Source organism: Hypanus sabinus, chromosome 26 (genome assembly GCF_030144855.1).
Source record: "Hypanus sabinus isolate sHypSab1 chromosome 26, sHypSab1.hap1, whole genome shotgun sequence".
Classification (NCBI taxonomy): Eukaryota; Metazoa; Chordata; class Chondrichthyes; order Myliobatiformes; family Dasyatidae; genus Hypanus; species Hypanus sabinus.
Genome location: NC_082731.1, coordinates 32,265,618 through 32,283,232, shown reverse-complemented (window position 1 = coordinate 32,283,232; position 17,615 = coordinate 32,265,618). Strand labels below are relative to the sequence as shown.

Here is a 17,615-nt window from a genome sequence, read left to right as displayed (position 1 = left end):
GACTCTCTCTCTGTAAATGGTAGAGCCCTGGAGAGCATTGCATGGCAGAGAGACCCTGGAAGTGGTGACACATGCAAACATGATGGTGAAAAGGGGTTTGACTTGGGGCATTGAACACAAGAGTTGGCTCATCAGCTTTACAGGGCATTGGTGAGACTGTCACCTGGACATAAAGAGGATGTCCTCAAGCTAGAGAAGATTCACAAAGGTATTGCTGGGTTTAGATAGCTTGAGTTATAAGGAGAGATTGGATAACCTGGGTCGTTTTTTTCTCCTGGAGTGTAGGAAGCTGAGGGGTGACCTTATCAAGCAAATATAATCATGAAAAGTATAGATGAAATGACTGGTCACAATCATTTTCCCAGGGTTCTATAAACAGTAAATAACTGCCACACACTTTTCTGCAACTATATTCCCCTCCTGAATTGCTGAAGAATGCTTAAAAATGTCTTAATTGTTCTACATACAGAAAAGTATTGGACGTTCAAACCTTTTGGTGGAATGGTTCATGGAAATTAACTTTAAGGTTGTGTTAAAGTGGAGAGACTGCAAAGTTATTTGTGATGTAAACATTGAGAAGGACTGTTCTTCATTGAGCACAATAAAGGATGTGGAATCAAGTGTTTCTTTTTACAAAAGAGGACAGAGAAAGAAAGACTAGGAGACAAGATGGGTCAAATCTTGCCTGAGGCGCTGAATGTTGGTGAAAATCACTGTATCCTTGAGGCTTTGCTTCAAACATCTCCAGACAACACTTACTGTATGTGATGATCACAACCCTGGTGCTCAGCAGCAGTCTTGAGTCACCAGAGCTAGACCAGTCAAGAAGACCACAAGCACCTTATTGCAGATGAAGATTATAGGATTGTAGTGATTGCTTTCTTCATTGCATCATAGAGTGAAGGGTTTTCAGGGCTCTCCTGACGAAGTGGAGGAATGAACTCGGCGAGACATTCAGTTTCACATTTTTTCATTTGGAAATTGACACTGAGTCAGGCTTTTGGGATGTTGGACAGAGAAGGCAGCAACCAGATGGCTGAATCAGGGCCAGTGCTATGATGGGGAGGGAAGGAGCAGTGTGTGGCCCTTGCGTTGGAAGGAAATTATGTCTGGAGGCAGTACATTAGATGGAAGGCAGTAAAAGCTGGGCGGTTGGGATTAGGAATTGCAACAGTTACATCTAGTGCCTTGGATTTGGGATGGTTGTTCAGAACTTCTTGGGTTTGGGTCTTGGTGAGTGTGGGAAGGAAAAGCAATCAAATCAGTTCAGCAATGGGAAGGGCACAGATTGGGGCTGTGGGTAGTGGGAGGAACAATTATTGAAGCTGGTACCTTGCATGGAAGTGAACAAAACCCCTGTTCTTTCTAACTCACACCCTTCGGGGTATCCCTACACACTTCGCATTTTCATCCTCCTGACGTTGTGGTTCACTGGTCCCATTTGAGTCTCTGACAGCCAAACTACACCATTACTGTCTTTCATACACACATACTCTCCTTCTCTCTCTCCTCTTCCTCCCTCCCTCCCTCTCTCCCTCTCTCTCTCCTCTCCCTCTCCCCTCCTCCTCTCGCTCACTCCCTCCCTCCCTCTCTCCCTCTCTCTCTCCTTCTTCCCTTCTCTCCCTCTCCCCTCCTCCTCTCGCTCACTCCCTCTCTCCCTCTCTCTCCCCGTAGACTGACAATTGGTGATTGACAAATGGATTTGGGATAAAGTGAACAGGATGACTGGGTTGGAGGTGTGAGAGAGAGTTTTGGGGTGTAGTTGGCAATGAGTGGATAAACAGAAGCTGGACAGTGGAGGCTGCTGTGGATAGGTGGTGAGGAGTGAATATCAGCACTGTCATAAGGTCCGAGGATAAAGAATTATCACTGCCATTGCTCTGCTCAGAAGTGGGGAGTGAAGAAGGGGGCTTAGGTGGAGGATGTTGCTGGAATAAACAAGACTCATGTTGAAAGTGGGAGAAAGAAACAGTGGGATATGTTCTGTGGTCAGATTTGGGGCATAGTGTCAGGGACAGATGTGTGTTTGGTGTTCAGAGCCTCCCATGGGACCTGGGGTACAACAAAGCCAGGAGAATCAAAAGGGAAAAGGTGTGGGTTAGGAAGATAACAGATTTGGTGTCTGGGTATTACAGTGGATAGAGGATGGGGAGGGGTGGGTTTGGGGTTGTTTGGAAGATCTTTGATGAATGTGCAGTCTCAACAGTGATCTAAGGTCTTATTCTAGATATCCAGCATCTTTCATTTTCCTGGCCTATTTAGTGTCAGCTGTGGAAGCTCATCTGTGGTTTTCCTGATGCTTGCTCAGGAACGTACCCATCTGTAGCTGCTTCCTTTCAAGGCTAAATCTTGCCAAAAACCTTTGGAAGATTCTCCTGTGGGGTCCAAATATACTTCCAGTGTTCTCACCCACAAATCTAACTGATACCAGTCTGTCTAAGTCGATTGCGGAATGAGGCACACAATTTCTTCTTTGATTAACGGATGTGGTTTCCATTTGACTGGCCGTCCTATCAAGTGATTGCTAAGCAATATCAGTCAGTTCCTTGACACAGTATTGGAGTCAGATTTGTCTTCACTGATATGTGTTATGAAATTTGTTGTTTCATGGTAACAGTACAAAAATTACGGTAAGGTACCAAAATAAATAAATAGTGCAAAAGCAGAATAGTGAGTTGATGTTCAAGAATAGTGAATAGCAGAATCGTGAGGTGATGTTCATGAATAGTGAATAGCAGAATCGTGAGGTGATGTTCATGAATAGTGAATAGCAGAATAGTGAGGTGATGTTCATGAATAGTGCAAAAGCGGAATAGTGTGGTGATGTTCATGAATAGTGCAAAAGCGGAATAATGTGGTGATGTTCACGGGTTCATGGATCATTCAGAAATATGAATGGCAGAGGGGAAGAAGCTGGTGCTAAAAAATTGAAAGTTGCTCTACAAGCTCCTGTACCTCCACCCTGATGACAGTAATGAGAAGAGGGCATATCCTGGAAGGTGAGAGTCCTTAAAATAGATGCAGCCCTCATGAGGCACTTTCTCTTGAAGATGTCCTCAGTGGTAGGAGCTTTTTGTCCCTGGTGCAGCCTTTTTCAATCCTGTGCATGACAGCACCAGACGAGACCATGATGCAACTAGTTAGAATGCTCTCCTCCATACATCTGTAGAAATCTGTTAGAGTCTTTGGTGACATACCAAATCTCCTCAAACTCTTAGCAAAGTATCACTGCTAGTGTGCCTTCTTCGTGACTGCATCAATGTATTGAACCCAGGTTAGATCCACTGAGATGTTGACACCCAGAAACTTGAAGCTGCTCACCCTTTCCACTGCTGACCACCATCCCCCATCCCCCCACACAATGAGGACTGGTGTGCGTTCTCCTGACCTCCCCTTCCTAAAGCCCACAGCCAGCAGCAGCAACCTTAAAGCAACTGCTTTATCGTTGGTCAGCCTGAGCTACTTGCTTAATCTCTTTTAGGTCCTCAAAATTGTCGTGCCTCTGGTCTACCTTACATAGCTGAGGCAAGGTGAGCGTCAAATTCTTCCTCTTGGGATATCCGCACAATCTGATACCCATGCTTTTAATGTTAATGTGGCTGACATCCATACTGCAGTAACATTGAATGCATGGGCATCATCCAATGCCTATGTTACTGCTTACATTGAAGCACAAATACACTTTGTTACTTGAACACGGTTAATATCGATGTGCTGAATGTAAGCAATCGTCAGTACAGCAGAAGTACCCACCCTCATTTGATCATACCTCTACATTTCTTTGGCCTTCCAGTCTGTAAATGATAGGAGGTCAAAGTTTTTACTTGCCAATTTTTACAGGAGGCCCTTCCATTCCTCAAAGGTGAAACAACAGTCGGCAATATTTCTGAAGAGATTTCCCAAACAGGAAGAGTAAAGACCACTACACACAAATAAATTGTCAAAAACATAGCAGTTGAATCTTTATATGGCAAAAGAAAGTACTTTTGTACTGTGAATCTTAAGTAATGTCAAAATTTCTCACCTGCACTTTCACATGCCTACCTTTTGTAGTGCCACAGATATGCACAAGATTTGCCTGTTCATTCTCTTTCCTTTCCTACTAACTACACTTATGAATTGATCTGATGGAAAAATAATTTTTTTATATAACTGCTCAGGCCAGCATGCCCAATACTTGCAGGATACTGGCTAGGCAGTTATAAATGAAAGATAATAGATGACTAATCCTGAATACTTCACCCGCAAGTCTGGCAGGGCCACCTACACTGCCTAGTACCGCAGGTGTGGCCTCCTCTACATCGTAGATGACGTAGATTGGGGAACGGCTTTGTTGAGTGCCTTTGCTGTGGCTGCAACAGGCAGGATTTCCTGGTGACCAGCCATTTTAATTGCATTCTCCATTCCCATTCCCATTCCAACATGTCGGTCCATGGCCTCCTCTACTGCCATATGAGGCCACTCTCAGGCTGGAGGAGTGCACCTCATATTCTGTCTGGGTTGCCACCAGTCTGACAGCATGGACATCGATTCTTCTAACTTCCCCTCCCCTTTCTCTCTTTTTCCATTCCCCATTCTGGCTGTCCTCTTACTCTTTCTCCTCCTTACCTGCCTATCATCTCCCCCCTGATGACCCTCTTCCTTCCCTTTCTCCCACGGTCCACTCACCCCCCTATCAAACTCCATCTTCTTCAGCCCATTACCTTTTCCGCCTATCACCTCCCAGCCTCTCACTTTATTCCTCCCAGCCTCTCCCAACCACCTTCCTTCACTCCTAAGCTGGCTTCACCTGTCACCTGCCAGCCCTCCCCCTCCCCACACCTTATTCTAGCTCCTTCCCCCTTCTTTTCCAGTCTCAGCCCAAACTGTCAGCTGCTGGTTCCTTTCCTTTGATGCTGTGTGTGAGTGTTCACAGATGACCATCTTGTTGAATATCATCTCTTACAGGTGAAAAGCCAATCTTGACAAAAAGAGTTTCATGATTTTTGCACCTCCTCTAGATCATTCTCATAAATTGTGACACTTGTTTTATTTGATGGATAATAAAGGACAGTTATCAATGCAGATTATCGGTGGAGTCATGGACACTGTAAAGGGCTGTCAAAAGGTATGACAAAATACTGCTGACATAGTTACAGTTAAAGATTCTGTATAAAACTTTAGTCAGACTGTACTTGGAGTCAGAGTGCATGCTGCTCTAGCCACTCTGTTATAGTGAGGATGTGGAGACTGTCGAGAGGGAGCAGAAGAGGTTTACCAAGATGCTGCCTGGTTTAGAGGGTATGAACTATAAGGAAAGGTTGGACAAACTTGTTTTTTTTTCTTTGGGGTGCGTGGACTGGGGGGGGGGACCTGCTAAAAAGTTTATAAAATTGTGACAGGCATAGCTCTGGTAGACAGCATCTTTTTCTCAGGGTAAAAATGTCAAGTATAGGAGGGTGCGCACTTAGGATAAAAGATGGAAAGTTTAAAGGAGATGTGATTTTACACGGAAAGTGGTGGGAGCCCGGAATGAGCTGCCAGGAGTAGTGTTGGAAGCAGATATGATAGAGGCTGATACTTAGACACACAAATGTGCAGGGAATGGAGGGATTTGGATCATGTGCAGGCAGAAGAGGTTTAGTCAAATCTGAATATATTGTCACATGTAATAATACATGTACATACAGGTACAATGAATAACTTACTGGTAGCAACGTTGCAGGCACAGAGCATCCTGTAAGCAGCATTCACAAGAAAGACATACAGTAAATTAAACATAGGTTATACACAATTTTTAAAAGAAAGAACATGATTAGTGCAAGGAAAAATCAAAGTCCAAAGCACAGTACTGTAGTGATTAGGATTTTGCCACTTAGTTCAAGAACTGAATGGTTAAAGGGAACCTGGTGATTTGGGGTTTCTGTAGCTCCAGCCCAGCAGAGATGGTGTGGTGGAGATCTCTGATGATGGATGTTGCCTCCTTGACATGGTCCCTCACCCTACTCGGATCAAACCTATTCCTTTGAGGTATGGCAATAGCGTGATGGGTCTCTTCTTGCCACTAGTAGGCAAGCATTGTTTGCAGGAACCCCTTGGTCTTGCTTCCATCCTGGTTCTATGGTTTGTAAGTGATGAGACCAATGTAGGACTTGTAGATTCCACTACAGATGTGGCAGGAGATGCCTGACTAGGCACATGGCTGGGTATTTAAAGATTAAAGATGAGCTTTATTTGTCAACTTAGGACATAGAATAGTACAGCACATTACAGGCCCTACAGCCCACAATGTTGTGCTGACCCTCAAACCCTGCCTCCCATATAACCCCCCACCTTAAATTCCTCCATATACCTGTCTAATAATCTCTTAAACTTCACTAGTGTATCTGCCTCCACCACAGACTCCAGCAGTGCATTCCATGTACCAACCACTCTCTGAGTTAAAAAAACCTTCCTCTAATATCCCCCTTGAACTTCCCTCCCCTTACCTTAAAGCCATGTCCTCTTGTACTGAGCAGTGGTGCCCTGGGGAAGAGGCGCTGGCTGTCCACTCTGTCTATTCCTCTTACTATCTTGTACATCTCTATCATGTCTCCTCTCATCCTCCTTCTCTCCAAAGAGTAAAGCCCTAGCTCCCTTAATCTCAGATCATAATGCATACTCTCTAAACCAGACAGCATCCTGGTAAGTCTCCAAGTGTAGCCTAACCAGAGTTTTATAGAGCTGCATCATTACATCGCAACTCTTAAACTCTATCCCTCAACTTATGAAAGCTAACACCCCATAAGCTCTCTTAACTACCCTGTCTACCTGTGAGGCAACTTTCAGGGATCTGTGGACATGTACCCCCAGATCCCTCTGCTCCTCCACACTCCCAAGCATCCTGCCATCTACTTTGTACTCTGCCTTGCAGCTGTGCTTCAAAATATCAAAACATGCTGTGAAATGCGTTGTTTGCTTCAGTGACCAACACGATCCAAGGACGTGTTGGGGAAGCCCAAAGTATCACAGTGCTTCTGGTGCCAACATAACGTGCACAGAACTTCCTCGTCCATGTGTCTTTGGAAACCGGAACACCCAGAGGAAACCCCACAGGGTTATGCAGAGAACGTGCAAGCTCCTCACAAACAACAGCAGGAATTGAACTGTAAAGCGTTATGCTAACCGTCACGCCGTCATGCTGCCCCCTACTGTCATACCGTCAATATCCTACAAATATTCTCCTTTCCTCCTCTGAGCAGTATGGCTCAGGGTATAGTGAGAGAACTTTGAAAATCTCCTCGGATCTTTGTCAGCCTGTGACAGACCTCAGAATAGAGTGGCTCTGGTGGGACTCTGGTGTGGCGGGGGGGGGGGGGGGGGGTTGTAAATAGTATGAACTGTCCAGAGGAGCCGAATGAGTGTGAAGATGGTCTCAGAGCTGGTGCCGTTGGGCTGGTAGAGGATCCTGTCCATTTATACTTACATTAGATTCTAAGGATTTTGCAGATGGATTATCCCTCCAGTGCCTTCATTGATTAAATTCAATATTACATTTAGTTTTAATCTTTCACATTACATGGAGTTGAAATGTGTGTTCCAGCTTAACACATTCTCTGTTCTTTAAGAAGACGTTATTGATCCCAAGCATTTCCGTTGATATGTCACTGGAGTAATTAACAAGAGGCAAATGATCTTGAGTCGCTGTCTGAGACGCTGCTCAGGTCTCAGTAAGAGTCTTTTGTACAACTTTTTAATAACTTTGACTGCTTAGTCTGGTGAACAAAATCACCCACTTCCTCCAAGTTTAACAGGCTCACTACCCGAGAGAACTATGATAAACCGCTTGTCATCTCGTCAGCGTAAAGCGGCACTAAATAACGCCAACTTTTTCTCATCCAGATGGAACGTTCATACCCCTTTATTTCTGTATTGGTAATAACGTGATGCTGCCATTGAAATCCCTAACGGTTTTCCTTTTATTCACAGGATTCCAGCCAGATCGAATTATTGAAGGAGCTCTTGGACTTGCAGAAGGACATGGTGGTGATGCTGCTCTCCTTACTGGAAGGTAAATACAGCAATTCATGCAGCATGTGATGAAGTGGAGGACGAATGCTCACACTGTTGGTGTGATCGTCATGTAATCCGCAATCACAAGAAAATCTGCAGACGCGGGAAATCCAAAGCGACGCAGAGAAAATGCTGGAGGGACTCAGCAGGCCAGGCAGCATCTATATGGAAAAGAGTAAACAGTCGATGTTTTGAGCCGAGACCCATGATCAGGTCTGGAAAGAACGAGGAGAAGTCAGAGTAAGAAAGTGGGTTGGGAGGGGGGGGGGAGGAGAAAAAGAAATACTAGGTGGTAGGTAAAACCAGAGAGGGGAATGTGTGGCTGAAGTAAAGAGCTGGGAAGTTCCCTTTCTCTCATGGTCTTCTGTCCACTCCTATCAGATTCCCCCTTCTCCAGCCCTTTATCTCTTTCACCAATCGACTTTCCAGCTCTCTTCTCTTATCCATAGATGCTGCCTGGCCTGCTGAGTTCCTTCAGCATCTTGTGTACATTGAAATCCAGTTTGATCCATTGTGGAGGTAGTTGCCTTCAAATATGAAGGCAGAATATAGTATTAATAGCAAGACTCTTGGCGGTGTGGAGGATCAGAGGGATCTTGGGGTCCGACTTCATAGGACACTCAAAGCTGCTGTGCAGGTTGACTCTGTGGTTAAGAAGGCATATGGTGTATTGGCCTTCATCAATCGTGGAATTGAGTTTAAGCGTCATGAGGTAGTGTTGCAGCTATATAGGACCCTGGTCAGACCCCACTTGGAATACTGTGCTCAGTTCTGTCACCCCCACTTCAGGAAGGATGTAGAAACCATAGAAAGGGTGCAGAGGAGATTTACAAGGATGTTGCCTGGATTGGGGAGCATGCCTTATGAGAATAGGTTGAGTGAACTCAGCCTTTTCTCCTTGGAGCGACGGAGGATGAGAGGTGACCTGATAGAGGTGTATAAGATGATGAGAGACATTGATCGTGTGGCTAGTCAGAGGCTTTTCCCCAGGGAAGAAATGGCTAACACAAGAGGGCACTGTTTTAAGGTGCTTGGAAGTAGGTACAGAGGAGACGTCAGGGGTAAGTTCTTTTACACAGAGTGGTGAGTGCGTGGAATGGGCTGCCGGCGACAGTGGTGGAGGCGGATACAGTAGGGTATTTTAAGAGACTCCTGGATAGGTACATGGAGCTTAGAAAAAGAGAGGGCTGTGGGTAACCCTTGGTAATTTCTAAAGTAAGTACATGTTCGGCACAGCTTTGTGAGCTGAAGGGCCTGTATTATGCTGTAGGTTTGCTATGTTTTACCTTTGGAACAAAGCTCTGTAAATTCCTCACACAGTGCAACGTGACTGTGTTACTAAAAAGGAGGTGGAGGAAGTCTTGAGGCCCATAAAGGTGGTTGAATTCCAGGGGCTGACCAAGTGGATCCTGGCAAAGGATAAGATTGCTGGGGTCCTGGCAGAGATTTTCCTGGGCCACGGGTAAGGTACTGAAAGGCTGGATATCCCTTTAAGAAGGGCTGCAAGATAAGCTAGGGAGTTGCAGGCCAGTGATTGCATGATATATCCAGAACATTTCTATTTAAGTTGTCACCTGTACAAAAAACACGGGTTACACCTAAAACCACGGGAGACCAATATCCTTACAGACAGGTTTGCCAGAGCTGTTGGGGAAGGTTTAAACTAATTTGGCAGGGGGGTGGAAATCAGAGTGATTGGGCAGCCGGTATACAAGTAGACGCAGTGTGTAGTGAGACTGTGAGGAAGGACAGGCAAATGATAAAGCAAAGTTGCAGTCAGTGAGATGAGAAAGTGTAACAGGGGGCCAAAATCAAAAAGGGTGACGAGTACATGACTGAAGGTGTTATATCTGAATGCACAGAGTATCTGGAATAAGGTAGTGGTCTTGTAATTCAATTAGACATTGGCAGGTATGATGTTGTGGATACTCTGACCTGTGGCTGAAAGTTCATAGTTGGGAGCTTAACGTCCAAGGATAAACCTTGTATCGAAAGGCCAGGCAGGTAGGCAGAGGGGGTGGGGTGGCTCTGTTGGTAAAAAATTTGATCGGAAGATGTAGAATCCGTGTGGGTGGACCTACAGGTAATGAAGGCCCTGATGGGAGTTATATAGAGGCTTCAAAACAGTAGCCAGGATGTGGGTTACAGATGTGTGAGAGAGAGGAAAGGCATGTAAAAAGAGCAGTATTGCAATAATCATGGTGGATTTCAGTACGCAGGTAGATTGGGAAAATCCAGATGGTGCTGGATCCCAAGAAAAGGAATTTGTAGAATGCCATTTTAGAGCAGCTTCTAGTTAAGCCCATTAGGGGAATGTCAATTCTTGATTGGGTGTTATGTAATGACCCAAATTTGATTAGGAGGCTTAAGGTAAAGAAACCCTTAGGAGCCAGTGATCATAATATGATAGAATTCACCCTGTAGTTTGCGAAGGAAAAGCTAAAGTCAGATTTTTAGTAAAGGGAATTACCGAGGCATGGGAGAGAAGCTGGCCAAGGTTGATTGGAAGGAGACACTAGCAGGGATGACAGCAGAACAGCAGTGGCTGGTGTTTCTGGGAGGAAATTTGAAAGGAGCAGGAATGATACATCCCAACGATGAAGAAATGCTCTAAAGGAAGGATGAGGCTGACAAGGGAAGTCAAAGAAACCATAATAGCAAAACAGAGGGCATATAACATTGCAAAAATTAGAGGGAAAGTAAAGGATTGGGAAGCTTTTAAAAACCAACAGAAGGCAACTAAAAAAGCTATAATGAGAGAAAAGATGAAATACGAAGGTAAATTAACCAATAATATAAAAGAGGGTACAACAAGTATTTTTTCAGATATATGAGGAGAAAAAGAGAGATGAGAGTGGATATTGGACCACTGGAAAATTACGCTGGAGAGGTAGCAATGGAGGACAAAGAAACAGTAGAGGAACTTAATAAGTATTTTGTGTCATTCTTCACTGTGGAAGACACTATGCCGGAATTGCAAAAAGTGTCGGGGGGCAGAAGCGAGAGTCATCGCTGTTACTAAAGAGAAAGTGCTTGAGAAGCTGAGAAGTCTGAAGCCTGGAGCACACAGCTGAAGAAATTGTGGAGACATTAGTAATGATCTTTCAAAAATCACTAGATTCTGGAATGGTTCCTGAGGACTGGAAAATTGCAAATGTCACTCCACTTCTTTTTTAAGAAGGGACAGAGGCAGACGAAAGGAAATTATAGGCCAGTTAACCTGACTTCAGTGGTTGGAAGAATGTTGGAGTCTATTATTAAGGATAAAGTTTCGGGGTACTTGGAAACACGTGAAAAAAGTTAGCATGATTAACTTAAGGAGAAATATTGCATGACAAATCTGTTGGAATTCTTTGAGGAGGTAACAGACAGAGTAGACAAAGGAGAATCAGTGTTTGCTTGGATTTTCAGAAGGCCTTTCACAAGGTGCCATACTTGAGGCTGCTTAATAAAATAAGAGCCTGTAGCGGTGTGCTACAAGCAGCGCTAAAATTACGACACGGAGTCGGTACTGCAGTCGAAGGAAAAACTTTATTCGAAAACTTCAGCCTCACTTTTAAGCCTCTGTCAACCGGCCCCCCATGGCGAAGAGGCTCCAAAGCTCTGTGCTCGCAAACCCCCGTAGGCTATCTAATTGTGAGTCGGTTCGGATACGCTAGGAAATGAGGCGCTACATAACCACCCCCCCCCCCAGAACCGGCGATACACCCCCCAATGTCCACAGCCTGGGCCAGAACCTGCTTGGGAGGTCGGCCTCTGCGCCGAGGCGCCGGAAACTCGGCCGGTTGCGCCAGGTCCACATGGGCCGGCTTGAGGCGGTCCACCGTGAAAACCTCCTCCTTCCCCCCAACGTCCAGCACGAACGTGGACCCGTTGTTCCGGAGCACCGTAAACGGCCCCTCGTATGGCCGCTGCAGCGGTGGCCGATGCCCGCCCCTTCGCACAAACACAAACTTACAGTTCCGTAGGTCTTTGGGTACTCAGGTCGGGTGCCGCCCATGCTGTGAAGTGGGTATGGGGGCCAGGTTACCGAGCTTCTCGCGAAGTCTGCCCAGGACTGCAGCGGGTTCTTCCTCTTGCCCCCTCGGGGCTGGTAGGAACTCCCCGGGGACGGCCAGGGGCGCGCCGTATACCAACTCGGCCGACGAGGCGTGCAGGTCGTCCTTGGGCGCTGTGCGGATGCCGAGAAGGACCCAGGGAAGCTCGTCCGCCCAGTTGGCTCCTCGCAGGCGGGCCATGAGGGCCGACTTCAGGTGACGGTGGAAACGCTCCACTAGCCCGTTCGACTGTGGGTGGTAGGCAGTGGTGTGGTGCAGCTGAGTCCCCAAAAGGCTGGCCATAACTGACCACAGGCTGGAGGTGAACTGGGCGCCTCTGTCGGAGGTAATGTGGGCTGGTACACCAAAGCGGGATATCCAGGTGGCGATCAGGGCTCGGGCGCAAGATTCGGAGGTGGTGTCGGTGAGCGGGACCGCCTCTGGCCATCTTGTGAACCGGTCCACGATAGTCAGGAGGTAACGCGCTCCGCGCGACACTGGCAGGGGGCCCACGATATCCACATGAATGTGGTCGAAACGCCGGTGGGTGGGATGGAACTGCTGCGGTGGGGCTTTGGTGTGCCGCTGAACCTTGGCCGTCTGGCAGTGCATGCACGTCCTGGCCCATTCACTGACCTGTTTGCGGAGTCCGTGCCAAACGAACCTGCTGGAAACCAGCCGGACAGTTGTCCGGATGGAGGGATGCGCCAAGTTATGAATGGAGTCGAAAACACGTCGCCGCCAGGCTGCGGGGACGACCGGACGGGGCCGGCCGGTGGCGACGTCACAGAGTAGGGTCCTCTCACCTGGGCCCACGGGGAAGTCCTGGAGCTGCAAACCAGAGACTGCAGTCCTGTAACTCGGAACCTCCTCATCCGCCTGCTGCGCCTCTGCCAGTGCCTCAAAGTCTACCCCTTGGGAAAGGGCATGAACGGTAGGGCGAGAGAGCGCATCCGCCACGACATTGTCCTTACCCGAGACGTGCCGGACATCCGTTGTGTATTCAGAGATGTAGGACAGGTGGCGTTGCTGGCGGGATGACCAGGGGTCGGATGCTTTCGTAAACGCAAAGGTAAGCGGTTTGTGGTCCGTGAACGCGGTGAAGGGCCGACCTTCTAGGAAGTACCTGAAATGCCGGATTGCCAGGTAGAGCGCCAACAGTTCCCGGTCAAAAGCACTGTACTTGAGCTCGGGTGGCCGCAGGTGTTTGCTGAAAAACGCCAGGGGTTGCCAGCGACCTGCGACGAGCTGCTCCAGCACCCCACCGACTGCCGTGTTTGATGCGTCCACTGTGAGGGCGGTAGGGGTGTCCATTCTGGGATGTACTAGCATTGCGGCGTCAGCCAAAGCTTCCTTCGTTTGAACGAAAGCGGCGGCGGACTCCTCGTCCCAGGTAATGTCCTTGCTCGGACCCGACATCAGGGCGAACAGGGGGCGCATGATCCGGGCAGCTGAAGGGAGGAAGCGGCGGTAGAAATTGACCATACCTACGAATTCCTGAAGGCCTTTGATCGTGGTGGGTCGGGGGAAGTGGCGGACCGCATCTACCTTAGCGGGCAGAGGGGTTGCCCCGTCTTTAGTAATCCTGTGGCCCAGGAAGTCAATGGTATCAAGTCCGAACTGGCATTTGGCAGGGTTGATTGTAAGACCATACTCACTCAGTCGGGCGCAGAGTTGACGGAGGTGGGACAGATGCTCCTGACGACTGCCGCTGGCTATGAGGATGTCATCCAAATAGATGAACGCGAAGTCCAGGTCCCGTCCCACCGCGTCCATTAACCGCTGGAACGTCTGTGCGGCATTCTTCAGGCCGAACGGCATGCGGAGGAACTCGAAGAGGCCAAACGGGGTGATGAGAGCCGTTTTGGGGACGTCGTCAGGATGCATCGGGATTTGATGGTACCCTCGGACAAGGTCGACCTTGGAGAAGATCCGGGCGCCGTGCAGGTTTGCCGCAAAGTCCTGAATGTGCGGCACAGGGTAGCGGTCCGGTGTGGTAGCCTCGTTCAGCCTGCGGTAGTCGCCGCACGGTCTCCAGCCCCCCGTCGCTTTGGGCACCATGTGCAGGGGGGAAGCCCAGGGGCTGTCGGACCGCCGGATGATCCCCAATTCCTCCATTCTCTGGAACTCCTCCTTCGCCAGTCGGAGCTTGTCCGGGGGAAGCCGCCGAGCACGGGCATGGAGGGGTGGTCCCTGTGTCGGGATGTGGTGCTGTACGCCGTGCCTGGGCATGGCTGCTGTGAACTGCGGTGCCAGAACCGATGGGAACTCCGCCAGGACCCTGGTGAAATCGTTGTCGGACAGCGTGATGGAGCCGAGGTGAGGGGCTGGCAACTGGGCCGCGCCCAGGGAGAACGTCTGAAAGGTCTCGGCGTGTACCAGTCTCTTCCTGGGCAGGTCAACCAGCAGGCTGTGAGCTCGCAAAAAATCCGCACCCAGAAGCGGTTGGGCTACGGCGGCCAGTGTAAAGTCCCACGTGAACTGGCTGGGGCCGAACAGTAGCTGCACCTGACGGGTGCCATAGGTCCTTACTGTGCTGCCATTCACGGCCCTCAGGGGGGGCCCCGGTGCCCTGCTGCGGGTGTCGTAACTCGTCGGAGGTAAAACGCTGATCTCAGCCCCAGTATCGACCAAAAACCGGCGTCCCGACCTTCTGTCCCACACATACAGGAGGCTATCCCGATGGCCAACCGCCGTAGCCATCAGCGGCGGCTGGCCCTGGCGTTTACCGGGAACTTGCAGGGCGGGCGACAACGGCGGGCTTCTGCGCCCCACCGCTGGTGGTAGAAGCACCAGTGTTCATTGGGCCGGGGGTTAGTGGGCTCTGCGGCCGGGCCTGGACTGGTTTGCTGCCGGGAGCGTGGCTGGGAGATCTGTGCGATGGACGCCCCGCTCACCTTTTTGGCGTTCCACAGCAAGTCCGCCCGGGCTGCCACCTTCCGGGGGTCACTGAAATCCGCGTCGGACAGCAGCAGGCGTATGTCCTCGGGCAGCTGCTCCAGGAATGCCTGCTCAAACATGAGGCCTGTGTGTCCCTCGGCCAGAGACAACATCTCATTCATTAAAGCCGATGGAGGTCTGTCGCCCAAGCCATCCAGGTGCAGTAAACGGGCAGCCCGCTCGCGCCGTGAGAGTCCGAAAGTCCTGAGGAGCAGGGCTTTGAATTCCGTGTACTTGCCGTCTGCCGGGGGCGACTGTACGAACTCCGCGACCTGGGCAGCTGTGTCCTGGTCGAGGGAGCCCACCACGTAGTAGTAGCGGGTGTCTTCTGAGGTGATCCGGCGAACGTGGAATTGGGCTTCGGCTTGCTGGAACCATAGGTCCGGGCGCTGTGTCCAGAAACCCGGCAGTTTCAACGAAACCGCATGAACAGAGGCGGCGTCGGTCATTTCTGGTCCAAAAATCGTTTGGACCGTCGGGGTCACCAATTGTAGCGGTGTGCTACAAGCAGCGCTAAAATTACGACACTGAGTCGGTAACTGCAGTCGAAGGAAAAACTTTATTCGAAAACTTCAGCCTCACTTTTAAGCCTCTGTCAACCGGCCCCCCATGGCGAAGAGGCTCCAAAGCTCTGTGCTCGCAAACCCCCGTAGGCTATCTAATTGTGAGTCGGTTCGGATACGCTAGGAAATGAGGCGCTACAAGCCTATGGCATTATGGGAAAGATACTAGAAAGGGTAGAAGTTTGGTTGACTGTCAAGAGGCAAAGAGTGCGAATAAAGGGGGCCTTTTCTAGTTGGTTGTGAATGACTAATGGTGTGCCACAAGGGTTGGTGTTGGAATCACTTCTCTTCATGTTATATGTCAGTGATTTGAATGAAGGAATTGATGGCTTTGTGGCCAAGTTTGCAGACTATCCAAAGATAAGTGGAAGGGCAGGTAGTTTACAGGAAGCAGGGTAACTGAAGAGGGACTTAGCTAGTTTAGGGGAATGGGTAAAAAAGTGGCAGATGAAATATAGTGTAGGGTAGTGCATGGTCATCCACTTTAGTGGAAGGAATAAAGGTGTGGACTATTTTCCAAATGGAGAGAAAATTCAAAAATGAGAGGTGCAGAGGGACTTGGGAGACCTTGAGCAGGGTTCCTTAAAGGTTAACTTGCGGTTTAGTAAGGAAGGCAAATGCAGTGTTAGCATTCATTTTGAGAGGACTAGAATACAAGAGTAATGATGTAACGCTGAGGTTTTATAAGGTATTGGTCAGACTGTGGTGAACTACATATACCTGTCTGGCACCCCCCCCCCTCGCTGACTGCTCCTGTGGCTCCTCCCACAGACCCCGGTATAAAGGCGATTGGGGCCTGAGCCCGGCCTCTCAGTCTCCAGGATGTAGCATGGTGGTCAATTGCTGCTTGTTCTTTCTTCCAGTCAATAAAAGCCAATATCTCGCCTCACATCTCGGAGAGTTATTGATGGTGCATCACAGACCACACTTGGAGTATAATGAGCAGCAGATCTGCTGGCATTGGAGAAGGTTCACGAGAATGATCCCAGGAATGATAACGTTAATATATGAGGAGCAGTTGATCCCTCTGAACATGTATTCACTGCAGTTTAGAAGAATGAGGGGAGATCTAATTGAAACCTATCGAATTATGTCTGGATAGAGTGGATGTTTCCTATAGTGGGGTGTCTAGGACCAAAGAGCACAGCCTCAGAACAGAGGGACATCCATTTAGAACAGAGATGAGCAAAAATGTCTTTAGCCAGGGGGTGATGAATGTGTGGAATTCTTTGCCGCAGACTGTTGTGCAGGCCAATTCAGTGGCTAATCTTAAAGTGGAGATTGATAAGTTCTTGATTAATCTTGGGAGTCAAAGGTTATGGGTAGAAGGCAGGAGAATAAGGTTGAGAGGGTTAATAAATTAACCATGATTGAATGGTGGAGTGGACTCAATGGATTCAATGGCCTACTTCTGCTCCTAGGTCTTGTGGTCTAAATTGGTACATTCAAAGCATTAAACACTTTACTTAAAGAATCTCCTGGACAAAGAGTCCATTATCTTCCCGGTAGGTCTTCCGTCAGTGTAACTTACAGTTTTCATGTATTATTTAAGCCTCCACCTTTCCACACAACCTCATGTTTCTGATATCATCAGCTTAACCCCTACCTCAGGCTCCCCAGCCTTGGCCCTAATCTGCTATTGACCAATGTTGCCACCAAGTCTCCCTAATGCCAGCACCGCTTTCTCTAATGGAATTTCCTCAACCTTCTCCTCTGCTTCCGGATCCCATCTCTACCCACCTCCATTTCTATCTCTACATACCCTGCCCACTATGTGTTACTGTGGTACCCCACAATCTTCTTTCTTGCTCCACACCGTGGTCTGCTGCTCATGCACTGCACTGTGGTGCTTGAAGAAACAGCCTCTGTGTGCCCAAGCGTGGTGGACCTGCCTTGGACCTTGTGCAGAGGTGAGTTTTACTGCAGTGTTTCCCTCAGCAATACTGTGTTTGTGCTCCTTTTCTGGAATGGTAGAGTGTTGGAATGGTGCAGTATTGTGATGGCGTGTGGCCAAGTGGTTAAGGCGTTCATCTAGTGATCTGAA

General features: G+C 48.6%; 1 protein-coding gene across 1 annotated transcript in view; it reads left to right on the top strand.

The window, feature by feature from the left end:
* The window catches only part of LOC132381739 (ryanodine receptor 1-like), a 500,293-nt gene that overhangs the window by 447,285 nt on the left and 35,393 nt on the right, over nt 1–17,615 (top strand). The window contains exon 91 of the mRNA XM_059951310.1: nt 7,948–8,029. Coding sequence (XP_059807293.1) covers nt 7,948–8,029 — 82 coding nt within the window. The remainder of the gene's footprint in view (nt 1–7,947; nt 8,030–17,615) is intronic.